The sequence below is a fragment of the Emydura macquarii genome, unplaced genomic scaffold (genome assembly GCF_026122565.2).
Source record: "Emydura macquarii macquarii isolate MOO-44397 ecotype Brisbane River unplaced genomic scaffold, CSIRO-AGI_Emac_v2 contig_2768, whole genome shotgun sequence".
NCBI classification, from domain to species: domain Eukaryota; kingdom Metazoa; phylum Chordata; order Testudines; family Chelidae; genus Emydura; species Emydura macquarii.
The window spans coordinates 3,707,945-3,730,095 of NW_027132905.1; the positions used below are offsets into that span (position 1 = coordinate 3,707,945).

Below are 22,151 nucleotides of genomic sequence, written 5' to 3' on the forward strand. Positions count from 1 at the left end.
AAGTGAATTCATGTTTGCACAGCGCTTTGAAAATGCTCTGCAGGCCAGGTGCGGAGGATTCCATTTCCCCAGAGACTGTACTTTCCACCTCATGAATAATCCACATCATGCTGTACTTTGAATACAAAGCATAAGAATGTGGGATAATCCTGAGGATTTACATTCATATACACACGATCCTTTGATTATAGAGATCAGTTCACGTTCTTCCCTTCCACTCTAGGGGGTTTTGTGGAGATGAGGGGGGCAATTGTCCTTTAAAGGGAAAAGAAAGCAATGTTCCTTTAAGAAAGACATGCTGGGAGTTTTCTGCTTTCAAGAGTGCTCAATCTAATGCATACTCCAAGGACGTGCAGGGGACCAAGACGTAGTTCAGAATCCGGATGTTCTGCCCAACATTTTTTTCCCACCTCCTCAAACCCAACACCACAGAGTTTGGAAAAAGCCATCGACATTTTAGAAAGCGGATGGTCTGCACAGAGGAAGGATGGGTTTGTAGTTAAGGCACTGTGGAGAGCTGGGTTAAATTCTTAGCTCTACCATACATTCCTTGTGACATTTTGGGCAAGCTACTTTTGTTTCTCTGCCCTTCAGTTCGCCACCTGTAAAAATGGGGATAGTAATACTTCCTCTCCTCTACCCTTTCTCTTGCCTGTTTAGACTGTAAACTCTCTGGGGCGAAGACCGTCTTACTGTGTGTTTCTACTGCACCTAGTAGAACGGGGTTCTGATCTCAGCTGGGACCTCTAGGCGCTACCATAACACAAAAGCATTTTTTTAAGTCTCTCCTGCACCGCGCTGATTGAGTGGCAATTTCTAAATAAGCACCACACGCGCATAAGTTCTGGTAACAAGGAAAATAAGACCAGAAGTTGGAGTTACTCTGCATCCCAGTCCAAGGTTATTGTCCCAAGAAGGGAGACCTACTGCACACCCCACCAACAACCATCTTCCTGAGTGGCGGAGGTAGAAACCAATGTCAGGAAGTCGAGACAAAAAGGGGAAGTTACACAACATGCTTTCTCCAGGACTTCAGCTGGCAAATGTTAAGCCTCAGACAAACAGTTTCAAAAGCCTCACATCTGTGGGCCTTATTTAATCAATTAAAATAGCCTTCAAGTTACAAGTAAACGGCAAAACGCAGCCCCTAGCTGCGAGCAGACAGCACTGGGCTTTTCATTAGTTCCTACTCCTCCGCTACGTTAGTTCCTTAGGGTCCTTTGAAACCTGCCTCTTATAAAAGAGAAGGCAGCTGGAGGATTTAGATTAAAGCAGCTGGTAGCACCTCTGTCTGGGTCCCCGGGAGCCAAGCAATTTCCTTTTGAATCTCATTCTCTATGACAAGGCTAGGGTGACCAGAGAGGAAGTGTGAAAAATCAGGACCGGCGGGGTAATGGGGGAATAATAGGTGCCTATGTAAGACAAAGCCACCCTAAACTTTTCAAAGATAGGGGAACTAAGGCAGCAAAGTTAAATGATTTGTCTAAAGCCAAAAGAGAGCCCTGTTTACAACCTGTCTCCCACTCATACCTTTCCCAGTAACCTACAAGTCAGGCACCCAGCAGACACTGAAGAACTCTCTTTAGCTACCAACCATCAACTCCCTAATGAAGACGTTAAAAAAATCCCTTTGGACAAAACTGCCACTTTCGGATTCAAAAGATCAGCCATCCTTTTAGAAGAGGTGTGACAAGGCCCCCACCCTGCAGTCTAGCAGTTAGATCGCTGCACAGACTTACAAAAAGTTTATACTTGATTCTTGGTCCACGGGCCTGCCAGGACTAGCAGCATTTGGAAGTCTGAGCACTTGGCTCCTTGAAAGAAGAGGTGTAACGCATCCTGCTTGGCAGTCGCCTTCTCTGCCAACTGGAGAACTAAGTTGAGAGGAGACTTATCTAGGGGCTGGTAAGTGCAATGCAGAGCTGTACGTGTGGGAATTCTAGGGCCCTACTGGGGATACAGCACACGTGGTTATACTGTGGCCCCTACTTAATTGTTCACCGGGTTTGACTTTTAAAATAATCTGTGTGTGTTTAATTTGGAAAAGATAAGCACTTGTGCTGCTTTGAGATCTTTGCTGTTCCTTCCTGTGAAGCAGGATTGAATTAAGGAGACTGCTGGATCCTCTCCCCTGCATCAGGTGTGATGAATTGGAAATCCCAGCAAGGTTTCCACAACAGAGAGGCTCGGTGTCCAAGGGAAAGGGACAGAAGTAGCCCTTAACCAGACGTGTGCCAGGAGAGAGAAACTCTGCAATCGAAGCACCAGCTGGGGAGCCGCAGGTTCAAGACCCAGCAGGACCAAGCTCAGTCCGTTTACACATGCCATTTAATGTCGGTCTTCTGGAGGAAAGCTTTAAATTAAAGCTTCTGTGGCACTTTTCATCAGGAAAGACTTGGTGACTTTGGCCAAAACCTCCCCTTCCTTTCATGACATGCTACATTCCACACCTGGAGTGGCTGCATTTCACGGATGCATTTCACAGCCTATGGCGCCTTTGGGATAGAAAGTGCTGTGTTCATATTAACCCTCCCTCTCCGATATCCCTGTGTGACGAAAACAAGTAGCAGGCTTCATGACGGTAGAATGCATGCATTACTCCTACACGTACAGTGGAGAGATCAGGACAGTCTCGGACCCAAACTGCTATGGAAATGGCAGAGATGCTCACTTTCGCTCTCCCGCTACAGAGGAAGTGACAGCAGACATGGGACAGGGCGACGGCTTGGCAGGGCCATACACCAGCGTCAGTCATACCAGGCGTAGGCCAAGTGGTATCCTGACAAGCTCCTCGGGACAGCAGGCAGGTCTGGTCAAGGTACACAGAATGTAAGAACGGCCAGACCAGGTCAGACCAATGGTCCATCTAGCCCAATGTTCTGTCTTGACAATGGCCACTGCCAGCTGCTTCAGGGGGAATGAATAGAAGAGGGTAATTTATTGAGTGATCCATCCCCCGTCATCCAGTCCCAGCCTCTGGCTGTCAGAGATTCAGGGCAGGACACTCAGAGCATGGGGTTGTGTCCCTAACCATCTTGTCAAATAGCCATTGATGGACCTGTCCTCCATGAACTTATCTAGTTTGTTTGTTTTTAAACCCAGTTATATTTTGGCTTTCACCACATCCCCTGGCAACGAGTTCCACAGGCTGACTGTGCGCTGTGTGAAGAAGTCCTTCCTTCTGTGTGTTTAAAATCTGCTGCCTGTTAATTTAATTGGGTGACCCCCTGGGTTCTTGTGTTACGCAGAGGGGTAAATAATATTGACTGGAGACTCACCAGCAGTCGGGCAGGTTGAGAGTAATGCTGGCCTGGATGCTGGCTCCAAATCGGAGGTACCCCAAGGCCCCCAGGCTGATGTACAAGAAGGTGACTATTCCCATTCCCACGTACAGGATCACAGGAAAGTGCTGGGGATTCTTCATTTTGTTTTCCAGGGGGAGCACCTTGGAAGAGGAGAAAGACAAACGAACAATTCATTTCCCTACCCTTCACCTCACAGGTTCCAAATCTAGTGCACCACTTCTGGAGCCAGCGTCTTCCTGGCTGTGGCTTATTCAGGAAAACTCCTTGGGTCTGTGCCCCATAGTCAGAGGAGACTAAGCGCAGCGAGCAGCAGCCCTGGCACACAACTAACGGTCGCTTTCAGCCAGCTGCCAACAGTGCAGCAGCCGGACAGGACAAGAAGCTCCCCGGATCAAGGGTAATCTCCCCCACCTATGCCGCGCTGCAACAAGACTCAAGGAAACGGAGCAGGGAACCGTGTGACTGCAGAGACTAACCAAGTCACTATCTCGCTGAAGAGTTAAAGAGGGGGGACGGGAACAGTCGGATGAATACAGGCCCAGGGTGGATTACATAGTTGAAAACTCTGGTATGAGATATTCAGGCTCCCAGGTATCATGGTCAAATCCTAATAGGATCAACTCATCCCTTTAACCTTTCATAAAGAAACGGAAGAGCGTGCCACGCAGCGTAACTAACATAGCACTGAAAGCCCTGCTACCATCTCCTCTGTGCCATTAAAGACCCATGCACTTATTTGTTTTAAATCCTGTTCTGAAGCAAGATTCCCCTGTTGCATGCGGTGCCAGCTGGTCAACACCCTCCACTCCAGAGATGGGCATTATCCCCCTTTCCAATCCAGTCTCCCAGCACCGTTGGCACTCAGAGAACCACTAGCTGGGAATGCTGGGAGATTCTATCGCAGGGTGGCAGGCTTCCTGCTTCTGACGTCCTTAAATTTTTGCTGTTAGTTTTGGTGTCCTTAGCTAGCTGCTCTTCAAATTCTTTCTTGGCCTGCCTGCTTATGCTTTTCCACTTGACTTGCCAGTGGTGCTTTTAGGTTTTCAAAGACAGATGCCTGTGGAATGCTTTGATAGCTGCTATGTCTTAGATGGCACAGATTTTTAAAGAGGGAGCACCAACAGTGTCACAGTAGCATAGCTGTTGAAGTACAGCAGTGTCTTTAAACCTTTGCAGACTACTATAACCCTTTCAGGAGTCTGATTTGTCTTGCCTACCCCAAGTTTCACCTCACCTAAAAACTACTTGCTTACAAAAGTCAGACAAAAATACAAAAGCATCACAGCACACTATTACTGAAAAATAGCTTACTGTCTCATTTTTGTCATATAATTATAAATCAACTGGAATATAAATATTGTACTTACATTTCAATGTATGGAACATAAAGCAGAACAAACAAGTCATTGCCAAAACGAAATTTTAGTTTGTACTGACTTCACTACTGCTTTTCATGTAGCCTGTTGCAAAACTGGGCAAATATCTAAATGAGCTGACATACTCTCTAGAAGACCTTTGCATGCCCCTGGTTGAGAACCACAGGAGCAGAGGACTGCGAGAGAAGCAAAATAAGCAAAAGTATTTATTCCCACCACCTCATGCGTGCTTTGTGAATACTGCTAGCGACAGAGAGCTTGTATACCACCACATACAAGAGTCCTTACAGTTCTGTGCAGTGTGTTTTGTCAATATTCTTAGATGTCTTAGATAAGAATTAGATAAGTTCATGGAGGACAGGTCCATCAATGGCTATTAGCCAAGATGGGCAGGGATGCAACCCCATGCCCTGGGTGTCCTGAGCCTCTGATTGCCAGAAGTTGGGAGAGGATGATAGGAGATGGATCACTCGATGATTGTCTGTTCTGTTCATTCCCTCTGAAGCACCTGGTACTGGCCACTATCAGAAGACAGGGTACTGGGCTAGATGGACCCAGTATTGCTGTTCTTTTGTTCTTAATGGACTTATTTCAGCTCAGGTGTTTATGTGGCCAGCTAACACGAAGAAATGAAAACCACTGTCTTCTTAGAAAGGGGGCTCTCGGATATAGCCTATGATGTTTAACCAAGATAATGATCAGTGCTCCACCGACCCACCTCCTCCTCTTTCATATCAGCATGCTGCTCTATTTACAGCACCTACAAGGAGGTAGGCATCCATAACTGGCAACACAGGAAATTGAGCCGAAACCGCTGGGAGATAACAGGCTACTCAAGTGGCGGGAATAGACCCGTCACTTTGTCTTTTCTGTCTCCAACGAGGCAGCTTTAAAACCAACCTGGTATAGCTATTCAGGGAGCTTCTCTCCTAGAGACCATACTCCTCCACCACACAGGGAGCTTCCAAGCAGGTCTTTAAGTCAAAACACCTGGTCTGAAAGTATTAGATCTGAAGAGGAAGCAACTGAACAATTGCTGCTGTAGTATAAAGAGCTTGACACCTCTGCACTCCCCTAGTGGCAGCGAGGTTTGACAGAGAGGGAAGCTGCGTCTGTCTAGTGGATACACAATGAATACCTGTCACCCAGCTCAAACATTTGGCTTATGAGCATAGAGATTTATCTGTATATGCAGAACAGATACTGCAGAGAACACTACTGGCAGCTGATTCTTGCCCTGCCTACAAGACTTACCACTCCGATGCCTTCGAAAGCAAAGATAGCCGTGCCAAAAAACAGAGGGTAGGTCTTCCAGCCCGCTACGAGAGGCAGGTTGCTGGGATCTGGAATGCCCTAGAAAAGAGCAGCAAGAGAGACACTGAGGCCTGCATCAAAAGTTTCTTTTCTGTGCCCCTTGCTCAAAGTTTCAGATCACAACCAGCCAGTCAAAACGTGGCCTATGATGCTCCTGAAAGCAGGCATAAGCCCAGCATTGTAAGAGCTGTGTAAGTCTCCCCCTGTACAGTGCACTTAATGCTTTACCTACAGTAACACTCAGGTAGTAGGGGACCTCCTCCCCGCACCATACACCCACTCCTCTAACAGTCTTGACCTGCAGCAACCCGTAAGGATAGTTCAGATAATGGAATTTCTCCCCCGCAGAAGATACCGACATACCACGGCACCACCACACCATCCCTGAGGGAGTTCTGGAAGGTGGGGGAAAGATCATCTAGACTGAAACGGCGTTTGCTTTTGGCCTTTGCACTTACCATGATGATAAACCGGTATATCATGATGAGACTGCTCAGCATGGCAAGGTTGGCCACCATGGAGAAAACGGACAGGAACTTGAGACTCCGTATGTACACGAGCAGCACCAGGAACGGCAGCAAGGAGAGAATGAACAGCCGGGAGTCCATGGTAGGAGTAAGCACCGTGGTTTTGTTGGAATGGCAGTCATTGGAGGTGCCATTTGCTGCAGAAATCACCTGGAGGGAAGTGCCCAAAAAAAAAACCCAGGATCCTGAACAGTTCCTTGTCATAACATGAACTTGGCAACTAAGCGATGGCGAATCCTAGCCACACAGTTATGGTCTCTCAAATTAAGAGCCACAGAGCCTTTATCTTTTAGAGTTGGATTGCATTTGCAAACTTAAATACTGCAAGTTCTTTTAATAACCCAACACACCACGCTAGGGCAGGGAGGGAGAGAACATTTGACATGGTTTTCCTACGAAAAACACTTTGAACATCTATAGCTGCTTTCATGTGAATTTTACAGAGCTTCATAAATGGCAAATGAAACTCAAGACACCCAAGTGAGAAATGTTATTGTCCCTAGATGGGGAAAGTGGGGCTTAGCGATCCAGAGACTTGCACTGAGGTCATACAGGGAACCTGAAAAGCTGAAAAACAGGATGAATACGGCCCAGCCCTGTGTTTTATACCCAAGAGCATCCTCCCCCTGCCACGGTCATACATCCTGGGTACTCAGAGACACTTGAGACAGACACCTCACCTATCACCTGAAGAGCAAATCTGTGTCAGATTGTTGGACAGATGAGCTGTGATTTCCAAATAAGTTGCAAATAACCCTTTTTAGTCAAACAGCAACTAATCTATTAAAGGACAGCGCAGTACATTTTTCCAAAGAAATCAATGCGTGCACACACACTGCATAAAGTAGAAACAGAGTTTCTTTTTTGCCACGTGATTGGATTAAAGGCACTTTGGAGTTTGCGTACAATGTATTACCCAAACCATAACCACTCCTGGTGTGACTAACACAGCACAACATATAAACACATATTTTGCAAAGACTTCATGCTTGATAGCAGCCTTTAGCTACCTGAAAGGGGGTTCCAGGGAGGATGGGGCTAAGCTGTTCTCAGTGGTAGTAGATGACAGAACAAGGAGCAATGGTCTCAAGTTGCAGTGAGGGAGGGCTAGGGTGGATATTAGGAAAAGGTTTTTCACTAGGCGGGTGGTGAAGCACTGGAATGGGTTACCTAGGGAGGTGGTGGAATCTCCATCTTTAGAGGTTTTCAAGCTGCGGCTTGACAAAGCCCTGGCTGGGATGGTTTAGCTGAGGTTAGTCCTGCTCTGAGCAGGGGGCTGGACTAGACACCTCCTGAGCTCCCGTCCAACTCTAGCATTCTATGATTCTAACTAGCAGCTAGCTGCATTTGTCCACCTGCACTCTATTCAAGACTGAGTCTGACGGTCTGTGAGGTGAAGAAAAAACAAACAGCCTATCCTAGAGAGAGCACACCAATGCAGACCAACCAGTTCACACACTAATTCACTGCCCTGTGGAAACAGAGACAGAACACCCCCAGGAGAAGAAAACGTAATGCCATGAAGGGCATGAAGCCCCCAGGAATTCATTCATGTCTATTCCCAAATGCGGTAACTGGGAGATCCTCTCCCCACCTCCTGATGCTATGATTTTCATGACATTACTGCACAGTTCTTGGGAGTGACCTGACGCTGTCCTCTCCCCTTCCACCTGCATCCCGTCCCAGACGAGGAACAATTTACATTGTTCTGAATAAAACCCAACTCAGCATGCCCACCAGCATCAGACAGACCAAAACATTAGCTGCACCGGTACACACCTGTGGATGTCTCGCTGTGACTAAGCTCACTGCAGAGTGTTTATTAAGTAGGCACAACTGCTGAGGCAGTCCCCTTCCAGCCACTTAAAGAAAGATGCATCACAGCATCAAGGGAGCTCCCACAGAAAAGTTCCCTACATGCCAGGGAAGCGGGTGGGCAGGGTTTTCCTCCAATGCTTCGTGGGACAGTTTGCAGCCCCCCTTCCCTATCCCGTTCCCCCAGTATGCTGCTTGGCTCAGAGCACGGGGCACTCGGTCAGATCTTCAATGCTCAGCATGCACTTATGCTCCCTCCTACGTACCGTCCCACGAGAGGCATCACCATGAAGGGAATCTCCTTGGTCATTATTTATTTAAAAGCTAGAGTCCATTCATTTTATGCCCTGCCTGCTGGATTCCAGCCATTTAAAAGGAAAGGACTGACTGGGATGGAAAGGTGTGCAGGGGACCCCCCATTTGCTCGGAAGTTTTGCAAATGCCTGTTTCCAGGCAGTAATACTTTGGTCTAATTTCAGCTGCTGGGTGTAGTGTGGGGGTGCTGGGTGGTATTGGTGGCTTGTGATATACAGATGTCGGTTGAGGTGATCTAACGGTCCCCTCTGCCCTGGGAAGTTTACAGCCCAGAGAGAAGAGACTTAGTTTGTTTCTGTTTAAAAGGGATCTTGTTGGCATCATTCTACAAGAGGAACCCCTTGAAATCGAGATTGTCTCAGTAGGAGATTCTAGGTGCCCCTGTGCTGTCTAGTCCATCTAGTCCAATATCTCATCTGATCACGGCCAATACCAACAGCTTTACGGTAAGATTCCCACAAGAGGCTCATGTAGGATAATCCCCTTCCCCTCTTAACCCCTGGGGCTTGGGAGCATCCAAAGCCAACAGATGTGGCAGGCAAGTTTTTATCTATTGTAAAAAAAATTTTCCCAGGTCCTCTGCAAGTGCAAGGAAAACAGGAGGTCTAGTAGCCATTTATCACGAGGTCTAGTAGCCATTTATCATCTGTGACAAACACCCGGCAGGGGGGAGTATCTGTCACTTTTCCACTGTGCAGTGCAGCAGGGATATTGATCTTTGCCTTGGGCTGAAGGGTTAAGTTTTCTTCTACCGCTTGAGTTACGGAAGCAAGACTCCTCTTCACTCCTCTGGGCTTGGGTTTTAGTTTGTAGGAGGACCAACAACCTGAGCTCCTCCCTCCCCCCCAAATCTGGAATAGACTTTTTAAATAAGACCTCCCCTCCCTACCCCCTTATCACCAAAAAAGCCAAAATCATACCTGTTTCAGATTGTCAGCCAGAAATACGAAATACACACAGCAGAACCCCAGCTGGGTGAGAATCAAGAAAAATCCCACTACATACCTGGGGAGGGGGGAAGGGAGGAGCAAGAAAGTATGTTTAAAAACATCACTAATGTTAAAACCCATGCAGCCTGCAAGACACTGACTCACGCTAAAGGTGCATCCCTTGCTCCTAATGCTACATCAACCGTGTAAGTGATTCATTGGCTGGGAGGCTGCAGTACAGATTTAGAGGTCAAAGGGTGAGCTGGATTACTGTTTGCTTCTGCTGATGGGAGGAGGGAGTGGTGCAAGAGGTAGAAACTTCCCCTCTCCCTCCTTTTCACCAGGAAGCTCACAGCAGGAGGTATTTTTGTGTATTCTCAGAACTTTTTAAGGTTGCTCCAGCAACTGTCAAACTAAAATGCTCCGGGAAGGTACAAGATGGAATCTCTCAACTCAGAGACGAGCCAATACTTGGAACAGGCCCAGCAGAAGCAGCAGCAAGCAGAGAAAGGTGCGTGAACAGATCTCAGCGTCACAAGAGTGGTTTCCAACCACTGTCTCAGAAAAGGGCTAGGATGGGATCCTGCGGCTTGTGCTTAAAAACACATAGCTCGTGGTTCACCTTGTCCACCCGCATCTCCCATTTCAAAAGGGGTCAGTTTCCTGTGCTAGGCATGGGTATGTTTAACGTTGTGTCTGCTAGAGATTTAGTCCAAGAGACCTTTAAAGGCATCTTAAAGATGGTGGCCGAGGAGGGGACATCACCATACAGCTTGGAGAGGCACAGAGTTTAAATGGGGTGGGAACAACGATCTGGACCCCAAAATTAATAGATTCCAAGGCCAGACGGGACTACTGTCCTCAAGCCAGAGAACCCCCCAAAGTAATTCCACAAGCCAATCAGTTAGGAAAACATCCAACCTTGATTTTAAAATTGCCGGTGCTGGAGAATCCACCACAACCCAGGGCGAATTGTTTCAATGGTTAATTACCCATAGTCTTAATTGAAGAGGATCCCTCCCCACCCGCGTGAGTTTGGATTGCCCTTTCCATGGAAGGGATCGGCACCGTCCCGCACGAGGAAAGCCTAGCAGTTTGGGAGATTCAGTTACTCTCACCCTTTTTGCTTTAAAAGTTTTCCCCTCCTATTCAAAGAAACACCTCCTGCGGTGACATTACAGGCTCCTGTTCAACAGAGAGGCACTGAGCTGCACCCGCACTGTCACTTCGTGCAACAGGCAGACTGCTAAAGTACGGACTTTGGCGACACCAGCATACCTGCAAGCCAGTGGAGTTACTGGCTGCTAAGCTTTCTCAGTGTCTGCTGGTTGACCGGAAGAGGCACCAAATATGCGATAAGAAAATTAGCATGATTTGTCCCTTCCTTGTGAGGCTACAGAGCAAACAAGTTTACTTTTCCCACTCAGATATGTGCAGGACAACTCTAAAGTACCACATCTTCCCTACGTCACCACAGCTGAGCACATGGGAAAGGACAACCTCCAGCATTTCAAGGCAATAAAAACCAATCGTTTCAACGAGACAGAGTCCAGCAGCCAGGGGCATATGCAAGCAACTGCAGAGCACACAATAGTAGCTGTGTTTGCCTAGAGCCTGGCTGGAACTTAACACTTTGCCTTACATAGCCTCTCCGAGGGCAAGACGGGGCCTGCACACAAAGCCAGACCCACTTCAGATGGGGACAAGGCCACGAATGTGGATGTTGCGTTTCCCTGAACTGGAGGAACCGGTTAAGTCTCTTGTTTCACTCACTATTTGATTAGCATGTTTTAGAGACCATCCAGCTCTCCGTCTCACAATCCAAACCCAAAGCAAGAAGAGAACTCGGTACCTTCCCCAGATGGAGTGAGTCCGAAGCCAGGCGCTAGGGCTGGCTTCTAATCCGTACATCACAGCGTCTCCATAGTCCACAAAAGGCCTTTGAAATCTGAAAGGAGAGAGGAAGGCGATGTTGGTGGCCCAATCTACTTTCAGAGGAACACACAGGGGGAACGCCGCAAGATTGCTGCTGGTAGACATTAAATCTGAAGATATTTCTGATTGGCAACTGCTAGGCATCTTGGTTGAACCCCAATATTATATAAAGGAGATGGAAGCTTCAGAAGTTTGCGAAACTACCAGCATTAACCCTGCAGTATCGGCTCCAAGGAAGACGGGACTCCGCCCACTGCAGGTGTGAGTTGGGGACTCAAACCAACAGAAAAGGCATGTTCAGAGCTACACACTTGCAAGCGGGGAAATAATCTCCAAATCAATCAGGCCATGTGAGGTTACACTGGCTTCCTCCATTCCCTGTTTCGTTCTTTAATACTTTACCTCTCTTCAATTCTTCCCAACCCGTGACCTCAAGGCACATCCCGGGGTCTTAGTGACTTGCGCCTCACAAAGCCCCTGGGAGGCATCATCAACCCCGTTTTACAGATGGAGAAGCAAAGGTGGAGAAAGATTAAGTGATTGACAAAGGAAGTCTGCAGAGACTGGTGGGGCCATTCTTCCTCTGAGTCACTGCATCATGGCGGCACAGTGAAACAACAGATTCAGCCAACGAGGCTGTCAAAGACCAGGGGTCAGATCTAGTTTAGAGCCAGGAGTGAGAAGAATTTGGTGCTGTCATCCCAAAAGCATGCGGCAGTTTGAGAGCTCAAGGATGGAGCAACAAATACAGTGCGTCAGATGCACTGTTCGGCTCAGCTCTGGGATACAAAGAGGCCAAGTGCTAAACAAGGACTGAGGAGCACAACTGTAACATGCGGTGAGTGTGACTCTGAGGGCCAGGCAGGGCAAAAGTAGATGTTGTACACAATCACCTTTATAACAGCCAAATGTAAGCCCTCTCTCCTTACCCGAGGTACAAGCGTTCCTCCCCATCAGCTCCTTCTGTCTAACAAACCCTCCAAAAGTTTGTGTAATTTACCTAACCCGGTAGCTTGCAAACAGCCTCTTCCCAATCTGAGGAACTTGATACAATGCTCTGCAAAGCTAGTTACAATATTACAAGGACAACATCCTCCCCAACCTGCTCCACCCACCACCCACCACACCCAGGGATTCAGGAAGGACAGCTTTCTGTCCACAGGTTGCACAAGGGCTTGTAGCACTGTGGCACACTTCCATGGACAGAAGGCTGCCTGGGGAGTTTAAAAGCTGTGTCACAAGGGAGCCCCACATCTAAAAGGGTTCAATAAAACTAAGACAAAGGGGTGGGCTAGGGAGGGGATAGGAGGCCAACGTTTCAGGCACGACAGCAGCTGGAGTTTCTCTTACTTGTTGCAGAAGTGGTGAGCGCATTTCACCAGGATGCCCATACAATGCACTGCGGTGATTCCCATCACAAGCAAACTGAGAGGGCCCAGCTAGACAGCAGGAGAGGGGAGAAAGAGAGAGAGTGCACTCTGATGGTTAAAATGAGACTGGGTTTACATTAGCTAGCAATTTACGGAGAACCAGCATTAGAAGAGCCCACCAAGGAATCCATCAAAAACTAGTAAACGTGGGACACCACTCTGACCCCGGCACCAAAACTGCAAGGGGGAAAAGCCTTTAGGATCCAGGCCCTGCCTCTCCAAAGGCTGGTCACAGGTTTGGGGCAAGCGCATGGCTTCAGAATGGCGGAGAGCAGCAGAAGTCCCAAGCCAGCTATGTTGGCTTCAACACATGCCAAAGTACCTCAAGGAGCTGTACAGAAGATGGACAATATTTAAACCATCCGTGGCACCAGATTAGTAGCAAAGTCAAGGGGGGGAGGGGAAATGGAACTCTTGGGGTCTGACTTCATGTCAAAATCCCCAGCATCTCTCTGGGGCTCCCTGTCCAGGGAAAGGGTGGAATGGTGGCCTGCTCCATCCAGAGGCTGAAGCAATTGACCGAATACGGCCTGTCACAGATACGGGCGAGAGCAGCACATCTGAGGGTTGTAGGAGCGGCTGGACACAGAAGAATTTTAATAAGCAGGAAGGCTCAGTGGCACCCGAAAGGTAACAAAGCACCTGACTGGTCAGGAATGCAGCTCCGAGCCGGAGCGTTCCAGGTGCTTTTGGGGCAGCGTTAACACCCACGTTCCACCAGCTGGGCTAGGAGGGCATGATTTTATCACGCTGCAAGATTTCGTTTTCGGTCACAACTTACACGTGTACGTAATTGACAGGAGTGGAGACAAGACCACCTGATGTTACACAGTGGGGTTTCTCAGTCTAGAGGGGGGGGGGGGGGGGGAGAGGACACCTTCTTGCAGCCCGAGGCTTTACCGTCGCTGGGCTAACCACAGCATGGGAGAGAGGAGACGTGCACAAGGCTAAGGGTCGCTGTACAATTAGCAAAAACACCAGCCAGACAGCTGTGGAGTCGGCAGCCCTCCATCTGTCAACGGCACGGTGACCTCAGCGCACGGGCAAACCTTCCCCGGCACCCTGCTTCAAGCCAGGGCAGGGAAAATGGTAACAAGGGGAATACGGCAGCAAAGCCTCCCTGGCTACGTCTGCTCACCAGGAACCAGCCCCACGCCGCAGCTCTTCACCAAGGCTTCTGAAGAGCCAGCCACTCGACAGCAGGGACGTGCAACCACTAATGACCAAGCAGGGAGTGGAACCAGTGACCGAGGGCTGGAGGCTTTCTAGCCTATGACCACCCCCGGGAGCCATCTAAGCAAGTGGTTTTAGACACACAGAAGGCCTGAGTCCAAGTCAGCAACATGCCACTGTCTAAAACCCAAACAGGAGCCCCTGGTCCTCCCTTTCCCTCCCCCCCCATTCAGTTTGGGTGCCTCTGAGCTATTAGGGAAGGCGCCATCTTACCACAATGCCGGCGTTTTTCACAGCCAGGGGCAGTCCCAGCAGGCCTGTGCCAATATTCCCTTTCACCAGGTGGATCAAGGTTTGAAACCATCTGAGGACGAGATACAGAGACTGTCAGGAGTGCCACAGGAAATCCTATCCCCAGAGCCAGTCCAAAGCCCCAGTGCAAGTCTGCCAGTCCCCACCGCACGGCCGTTCTAGTCTGAGGCTGCTCTCGGACAGAGATTGCCAATGGTTGTGAACAGGGGAAAAAAACCCTTGTAGGATCTCTGAGAAGCATATATGTCTGTTTGCCCAGGCAGCCTCGTGGCACAGCTCAGCACCCACAGGACTTAGTAAGGGAGAGTTGGCAACAATCCCTTATTAGATGGAACGTCCCTTATTTCTTCATCTCTGTACAACAAGATCAGGAGTTGCTGAGTGCTGGAAAAAGCAGCAAGAAATACCCCTGGCAAATGTAGATGAGTGCTGCTTAGTATTATTTATTGATGATGATAATGATACAGGGAGAGGTGGCGTGGGGGTATAAACCCAGCTTCACCAGCAGGTGATGGTGCAGTCCGAAGCAATTTACACTGAATGGGTCCATGAGAAATTGCCAAGGAATGGAAACAAGCATCCTGCACTGCCATTCAGGGAGATTCTGAGTCGCCAAGAGCAGACTCTGCAGGTCAGGAGCTTCCCCATAAGGAGATCTGGAAGCCCAGAGTATGAAATCATTTTTTATTACAGCTGCTTCAATGCTAGCTGCCCCAGAGGTGCCCGTTTGCTTGCACTGGGAGCAAGGAAGATGCTGAGTCATTACTGCAACCGTGACACCAATTTGCTCTGAATTTGGGCAAGTCATCTGCCTCCCATGTCCCCCAGTGAGGGGTGGCTGGAAAAAAAGTGGCGGACTGGGGTGGAATCCAAAGCCGCTTTAAAAAAAAAAATGGGATGTTACCTCTGAGTCAGGCTTTCTGGGGAAAACAAGCTGCCAAAAAAAAAAAAAGAGATTCCTGCCGAGACACGGCACCTGTGCAAAGCATCCAATCTAGCCACACATGGACTGAGCTTCCAGCAATCCCGGAGAGCCGAATGTTTGCTCCCAGAGGCCTGTACGGACAGGTATGAGAGTTTGCAAAGCCAGCCGCCTCCTTCGTGAAAGGGGGGTAGTTCTTTACCAGTTACAGAACACATTTCATGCCCAAAGGATCCCTGAACATCCTCTGTGGAGTACAGAGGGGTCATGGTACCCAGTACTCTAATGCAGTGCCCACGGTCAGTGACACACAGACAGTCTGCACCAGCAGTGCAGAGACAGGAAGTGGTTCTGAACCAGTCACTTACGTTGTCCCGTTGCTCTCCCCGAGCCGCTGGTAGGACTCAGGAGAGGCAAAGCCTTTGGGGGGGCTGCCTTCAGGTGTGGCATCCGTGGAGCTGTAGTCGCTGTAGTCCTCACTGCGCAGCTTCCTGGTGGACATCGTGGCTGTGGAAACAGTTGCATCAGGAAACACGGCTGCTAACTCTGTGCTCCCTGCCTGGGCTTTCTTTGGATCGGCCATCGTCACAGGACCAGCTCACTGTGTGATTGCCAGAGCAGGCTCATCCTGCCAGCCTTTTATAGGGCGCCACCCCACCATCCTGACCAGGAAGTCTCAGCCTCAGCATGCCTGAATGGAACCTCCAGGCCAACCGGAGAGCACGTAGGCCTGCAGAGAGGTCAATGTAGGTCCCACACTCCTCCCCCAAGTTAGACACACCCACCTGGGATGTACCCAGCAAGTCCTGCGTGTACAGATCACTGGAACGTGACCTGCATCAGATGGCAGCAGCAGCAGCACACAGCCCTCCATCTACTTGCAGGTCACCATTATGGACGGCTGTGGACAGGCTCTCAGAATGGAGGGCCCTGGAGCTAGATGGTGGCTGTAATACAGGTCCACCAGGGAGTGGATATGCTCAGGACTGACGGGCACCCAAAGGACTCCCAGAGAAGAGACACTTCTATCGTCTGTTAAATGATTTTTGCTGCATGTGAGCAACTGCCCCACATGCAGCCAGCAGAGCCCCCAGCCGTCTTTCATCGACTGTGTCTTGGTATTTTGAGATCCGTGTTTGCAACAAGCAGGTCCCGACCCCCACTGGCAGGGCCAGCTGCAGGAATCTTTACCCAGGGTTCAGGATAACCCTCCCCCACCGATGGGGTCAGACTGATCAAGATGGACTTGATCCAGGATAAAATCTGACAAGAGAAAACAACAGAGGCTTTCAGGAGCCTTCCTTCTCTGTCAGGCCTCTAGCAACCAGGTGCCCCACACACTATCATCTAAAAGGAAGGCCTTTTACTCCTGGGGGGCAAGCCAGATAGCCAGCAGCTGCTTAATTCCAAGATAAAGCCGAGTGAGTCTCCAAATGCCTTTGCACTCCGCATGCTGGCTGCAGACCCAAGCATTATTCCTCCCACCTGTGATGTTTGCTTGGTCTTAAGATGGTAAAGGTTGAAAGCCTGTAAATGCAACTAAGCAGCTTTGGAGGTTTGCAGGAGGATTGGGAGGGAAGGCATGGAAATCCACGCAGCATCTAGTTTCACAGCTGCTGGCCCAGCTACAGCAATTCCACTTGGACTGAAAACGTCAGGCAACCCAAGACAAGTCTACCGCTGGGGTGACCAATGGGTGCAGCCCCACACAGCTGGAAGCTGGTAGTTAATTTGCAGAGATATCGAGAGAGAAATAAGCTGACCCAGGCTGGGTTTCCACTACTATCACAGGAGTGTCACAATGCACCTTTAAGTAAGAAATAATAAACCCCAAGCAGAACCGGCAAGCATCACAGCCTAGGAGAGATGCAATATACACGCATGCCAGCTGTGCAGCACCATGCCGCTTTGATTCCCTCTCCTGGCCACAAGGGACCTGGCTTCTGCTCCTGTTGAAGCAATTGCCAGACTGCAGTGAAAGCAGGATTGGGCCCAGAGCAAACAGCCATTCTCCCTGGACTACAGGCACTCAAATATTTGCTATAGCTTATGGGCTGGTAGGGGAGAACAGTGCAGAGAGGAAGAGAACAGACTCAGGAAAGAAGATGTGGCAAGGTGGAATGTATCCTGAAGAACGCTAGGGAATTCCCACCAGGCACAACTCCCTAGTCTTGCAGGACACGGAGCTTTTCTAGCTCCCCCCTATCCGTCCAGTCACTTTCCAGCATTCCCTTCAGGACACTCACCAACAGCTGTGTGCGCTCTGCTCCCAGCTGCCCTCCTCTTCCATACTCTCTCTCAAGTTAACCTCCTGGCTCCAACTCTACCTTCTCTTCCCAACCTGGGGTCTGTCTCTCCAACACCCTGGACATCCTCTGGCCAGCTCACACTAAATGGTGAGCAATCTAACTCCTTTTAGTCACTAAGACAAGGCCACTGTCCTTTTCCTCTTCACTCAGGCTCACAGACTCCCCATCACATTCAACTCTTCATTTTCCTTCTGAACCTCCCAGCTGTTTCCAATAGCCACGGCAGCACAGAAACGAAGGGGTCCCTGGAAACATGCCACATTTGCTTTATAGGGATGGGGGCTGTGGAGGTAGGAAGAGGAAGGGAAGGAGAAAAGACGTCTAGAAACAATCTTACCTAGTGAATCTCACACAGCATGTATGAGAAAAGCTTGCACATCAAGAACACCAAGATATGGGGACAACAGAGTGTGGCATCTTCCACCTCTGCCATTATCTAAAGAGATCTGTGATGTCACACTTTAAGATCCCTCATTGTAATAAATCCAGCAAGCAGTGACCTCCGTTAAGTAACTGTCCCAGTGCCTCTAAAATCTATTCCCTGAAGTTTGGAAACAGTTGCCCGTGGAACAGAGGGGGACATTGCTCTGGCTGGAACCAAACATAGCACAGACAGAAGTCACACAAGCTTCCCCCGACCTTAAAATCTCAACCTTAAAAGTATAACCCCTGCTATTCCACTCCTGGCTCCCCACGCTGCTGGGAATGCACCCCTCTACCCTCTTGATGTCCCCTGCCAGCCCAGTATACGTTGGACCATAAACATTATCTGTCCAAATACTCCCAGCAAAGTGTTGGGTTTATCTCAGTTAGAATTGTAGCTGGAGGAGAGCAAGGCTTCGCATACAAACTATGTGTATAGAGCACATGTAATGAACGTGCTCCTTCACGATCTGACACAGCGATCACTCTTAAGAGGTTCATTTCAACACAGAACCCTTTGCTCCAAGGCAGTCAATCACCTTATCCCCTCGCGGTCTCCCTGTGGTTCGAGTCAAGTCCACATGCCTCCTGCCGGTAGAAGTTTTGCAGCCAGGGAAAGCACACCCTAGAATGATGAGGCAGCACTGGAAAGCTCAGCTCCTGGTTGTGTGTGTCCCTTCCCCTCTCAGGTTCCAGCTGTCCTTGCGGCTACTTTTCCCCTTCCCTAGTCAGCAAGGCACCTATTTCTTATCATCTACAGTTAATTTACATCAGTCCCTCCTGTCCTGGAGACCCAAGTGGTTCACCTCTTCTTCAGGAAGATTCCCCTCAGATAAGGGGTGTTCTGGGAAATCATGACCTCTCTCTGTACTGCTCTTATTTCTGAGCAAGCTTTAACCAGAAAGCAGCCGACACAGAACACGTGTGGGCCACCACAGTAGCCTACAGGAAGTCCACTGCACCAAGCAGCAATGCAGGCAGGTTTGCACTGAGGACAGGCAGTCACGTAAGGCCAGCACACTACTGCAGAAGTGGAGCTTCTATTTTCCACCGTAAAGGCAAGACCTACTGCTCCACAGCAGCATCTAACAAAGCAGGATGACCCCCTTCACGATGGGGAGGGGAGATTTGCTGACAAGAGGAGTGAGCCAAGTTATCAGGATGGGCAGACGGGCTCTTCCTAGAGGTTAGAGAGATGCAAACAAGCACTCATTTGAAACTGTAACTTCATAGTTTAGAGGGCCAAAATCCATTGAAGGCCAGGGTGAATTTATCCTCCAAAGTGTGCGTTTAAGCTTCCAGCATTAAGCGAATGAAGGAGAGGGGCTTACACAGAGAAGAAAGTGGAATGATATTCTACAAGGCTTCGAGAAGAGAGGAGGGACAGCATCGAGCAAGATAAGTGAAGACAGAAAGCCAAGTCTTTGGGCAGGTGCAGGCTTGTGCCAGACCCCACCACCCCATAACCCAAATAATTACCTCCCTCACCTAGAAAGAACAAAGTGAGCTGTCCCTTCAGGTTCTACCATAGGTGCCCAATACAAGAGCGATGAGCAATCTCCTTCATACTTAGCCTGGCTTCAGCCAAGCCACTAAAATGGGGTCCTGCCCAAAAGGCAATTAGCAAAATTACAAATCCAGTCACTAATGCAGCTCAATCCCCCCAGCTCACCTGCAGATTCATTTCCAAATTCTACCCATGCCCTCCAAAACAATTGGCGATATTTTTACAAGCAGCATCCTATTCATTTTCAGACCAGGAAGATTTAAATGCCAGTGGAGAGTGCATTGTTGGTGTATGCACTGTGAACAGTAAAGGCAATTGTCAGCCTGGGGATCAAAGAGAAACTGTTCCAACAAAGCCATCTGACTGTAATTACAGCTGCGCTACCTACTCTGCATGGCTCATCTACAAACAAACCATTAGTGGAGCAGGAGCCTGATATGCTATTTGAAGCACACATCAGTGATGTTCTCTACGCAGGAAACAACATAGTTATGGTACACAGCTCTCCAGTCAGCACTCAACTCCTCCCTTTAATTATCCCAGAGCAGACCTAGATGTTCTTGTCTTTTGAAATCCAGGCAGATGTGCCCATCATAACTTGACATCTTCATTTCTGGATCAAAGATTGCACAGTAGCAGGAAGCACAAGTGGTCAATTTCCACACAATCAGCAAGAAGGAGAACCACTAAGACACAGTTTGGAAAAGTACTGAGGAGAGAAAACGGGTCTCTGTCTCACCCATGTAGGGAATGTTCTCAGCCAAAAGTAACCCCCCCCCCCCCCCCCAAGTTATTTCCTCATCACTACAGAGAGTCGAGACAGGGACATTCAGTCCCTCCCCTGACCCTGATCATGCAGGCAATTTTACACAAGAACAGTCCCACTGAAGTCTCTGGGGTTAGAGAGAAGTGTGGGTGTACGCACTTGCAAGTTCTACTCTTTTAAGGTCAGGATTCTACCTCCAGAACTGAAGTAGAGGAGCCATTTCCTCCGTTATTACGGTTTCCTCCTTGTCAGATTTGGACACGAAAGGTCGGGGGATGCTATTCCTTTCAAAATTAAGGTGATGCCCAGACCGCTGGAAAGACCTTCCTTATTTGAGCCGTGTGTCAGATGATCAGCGCTCTTTTCAGTCAGGACCCACCTCACTCTTACTTCCCAAAGCCTGGAAAGATGACAGGCAGCACCAGGGCTCCAAAAGCCCCTGCACGGTACTTGCCTTTCCCAGAAAACCTGTATTTAGCATCCTGCCCTCATGCCTCCAGCTTGCCCACACGTGGGTGGCCCTGACAAGCATTTTCTGCTCTCGCTAGCTAGTTTGCCTTGCCTCTGCCTGACACACACAGCCCCAGCGCTCCCTGCGCCACAGCAGCTCCAATGCAGAGGAAACTTACTGCAAATCAGGCGGACAGGCATTGCCCACGGCTCATCCTTGCCTAGGCTGCCAACCCCCCCCCCCCTACAAGTGGCACCTTGGCATATGGTCATCTTTGACCGGCACTACCCAGGCACAACCTCTATGCCGGGCAAAGGCCACCGGGCGCACGCTCCCCCAACACAGCCCCCCCCCTGCACAGGACAAGCCCTTCCCCCCCCTCATCGATCCCCTCGTTTGCTGCATGCCCCCACTTCACACCCACCCTGGAGCGGCCAGGCCTGGGCTTTAAACCAGGGTGCCCTGTCCCCTGCAGGCTTCAACCCTCTGCAGGCTCCCCCCCGCAGGGCAATGCCCCCCCCCCCGGTGCACGCTCCCCCCACCCCCCGCAGGGCAATGCCCCCCCCCGGTGCACGCTCCCCCCACCCCCCGCAGGGCAATGCCCCCCCCCGGTGCACGCTCCCCCCACCCCCCGCAGGGCAATGCCCCCCCCCGGTGCACGCTCCCCCCACCCCCCGCAGGGCCCCCCCCCGGTGCACGCTCCCCCCACCCCCCGCAGGGCAATGCCCCCCCCCCCCGGTGCACGCTCCCCCACCCCCGGCAGGGCAATGCCCCCCCGGTGCACGCTCCCCCCACCCCCGGCAGGGCAATGCCCCCCCCCCCCCCGGTGCACGCTCCCCCCACCCCCCGCAGGGCAATGCCCCCCCTCCCCGGTGCACGCTCCGCGCTCACCGGCCGCTGCCCCGCACTCAGCGGCCCCGCCCCGCCATCATGGTTTTCCGGGTGCCGGCCCGTCACCTGACTCCCTGTCACGTGACGCCCCGGCTCAGCTGACTCAGCGGCCCCCCTCCGCACTTCCGCCCGGCGTCTCCAGCCTGCGCGTGCGCAGTAAGGGCCGGTGGGGGGGTGGTTCGCTGCGCCCACTGGCGGCCGGCGCTGGCGTTGCGCAAGGTGGCCGGGCTAGGCGGGCTAGAGCCCTGCCCCGCGCGGCATGCCCAGGCGCGCTCCAGCAGGACGCTGCTCTGCTGGTTCCGGGGGGGGGGGGGCGGCTCCCCTGGCACCCAGCCCTCCCTGCAGTCAGCCGCAAAGCCCCCTGCACCTGGCCCGCGCCAGGGTCCCTCTCCCCGCCGGGCTGGTGCCCAGCTTCCCCCCACACCCCCAGAGTCAAGGGCTGGCCATGCTG

General features: G+C 50.4%; 1 protein-coding gene across 3 annotated transcripts in view; it reads right to left on the reverse strand.

Annotated features, from left to right (window-relative positions):
* The window catches only part of LOC137165441 (proton-coupled amino acid transporter 1-like), a 36,150-nt gene extending 14,379 nt beyond the window's left edge, over positions 1 to 21,771 (reverse strand). For all 3 annotated transcript variants that reach the window (XM_067566712.1, XM_067566713.1, XM_067566715.1), the window contains exons 1-9: positions 21,701 to 21,771; positions 15,722 to 15,860; positions 14,393 to 14,483; positions 12,867 to 12,955; positions 11,434 to 11,529; positions 9,573 to 9,657; positions 6,454 to 6,672; positions 5,936 to 6,034; positions 3,279 to 3,445 (exon numbers count right to left, since the gene is read on the reverse strand). In XM_067566712.1, coding sequence (XP_067422813.1) covers positions 3,279 to 3,445; positions 5,936 to 6,034; positions 6,454 to 6,672; positions 9,573 to 9,657; positions 11,434 to 11,529; positions 12,867 to 12,955; positions 14,393 to 14,483; positions 15,722 to 15,855 — 980 coding nt within the window. In that variant the 5' untranslated portion in view covers positions 15,856 to 15,860; positions 21,701 to 21,771. The remainder of the gene's footprint in view (positions 1 to 3,278; positions 3,446 to 5,935; positions 6,035 to 6,453; positions 6,673 to 9,572; positions 9,658 to 11,433; positions 11,530 to 12,866; positions 12,956 to 14,392; positions 14,484 to 15,721; positions 15,861 to 21,700) is intronic.
* Positions 21,772 to 22,151: the final 380 nt, after the last annotated feature.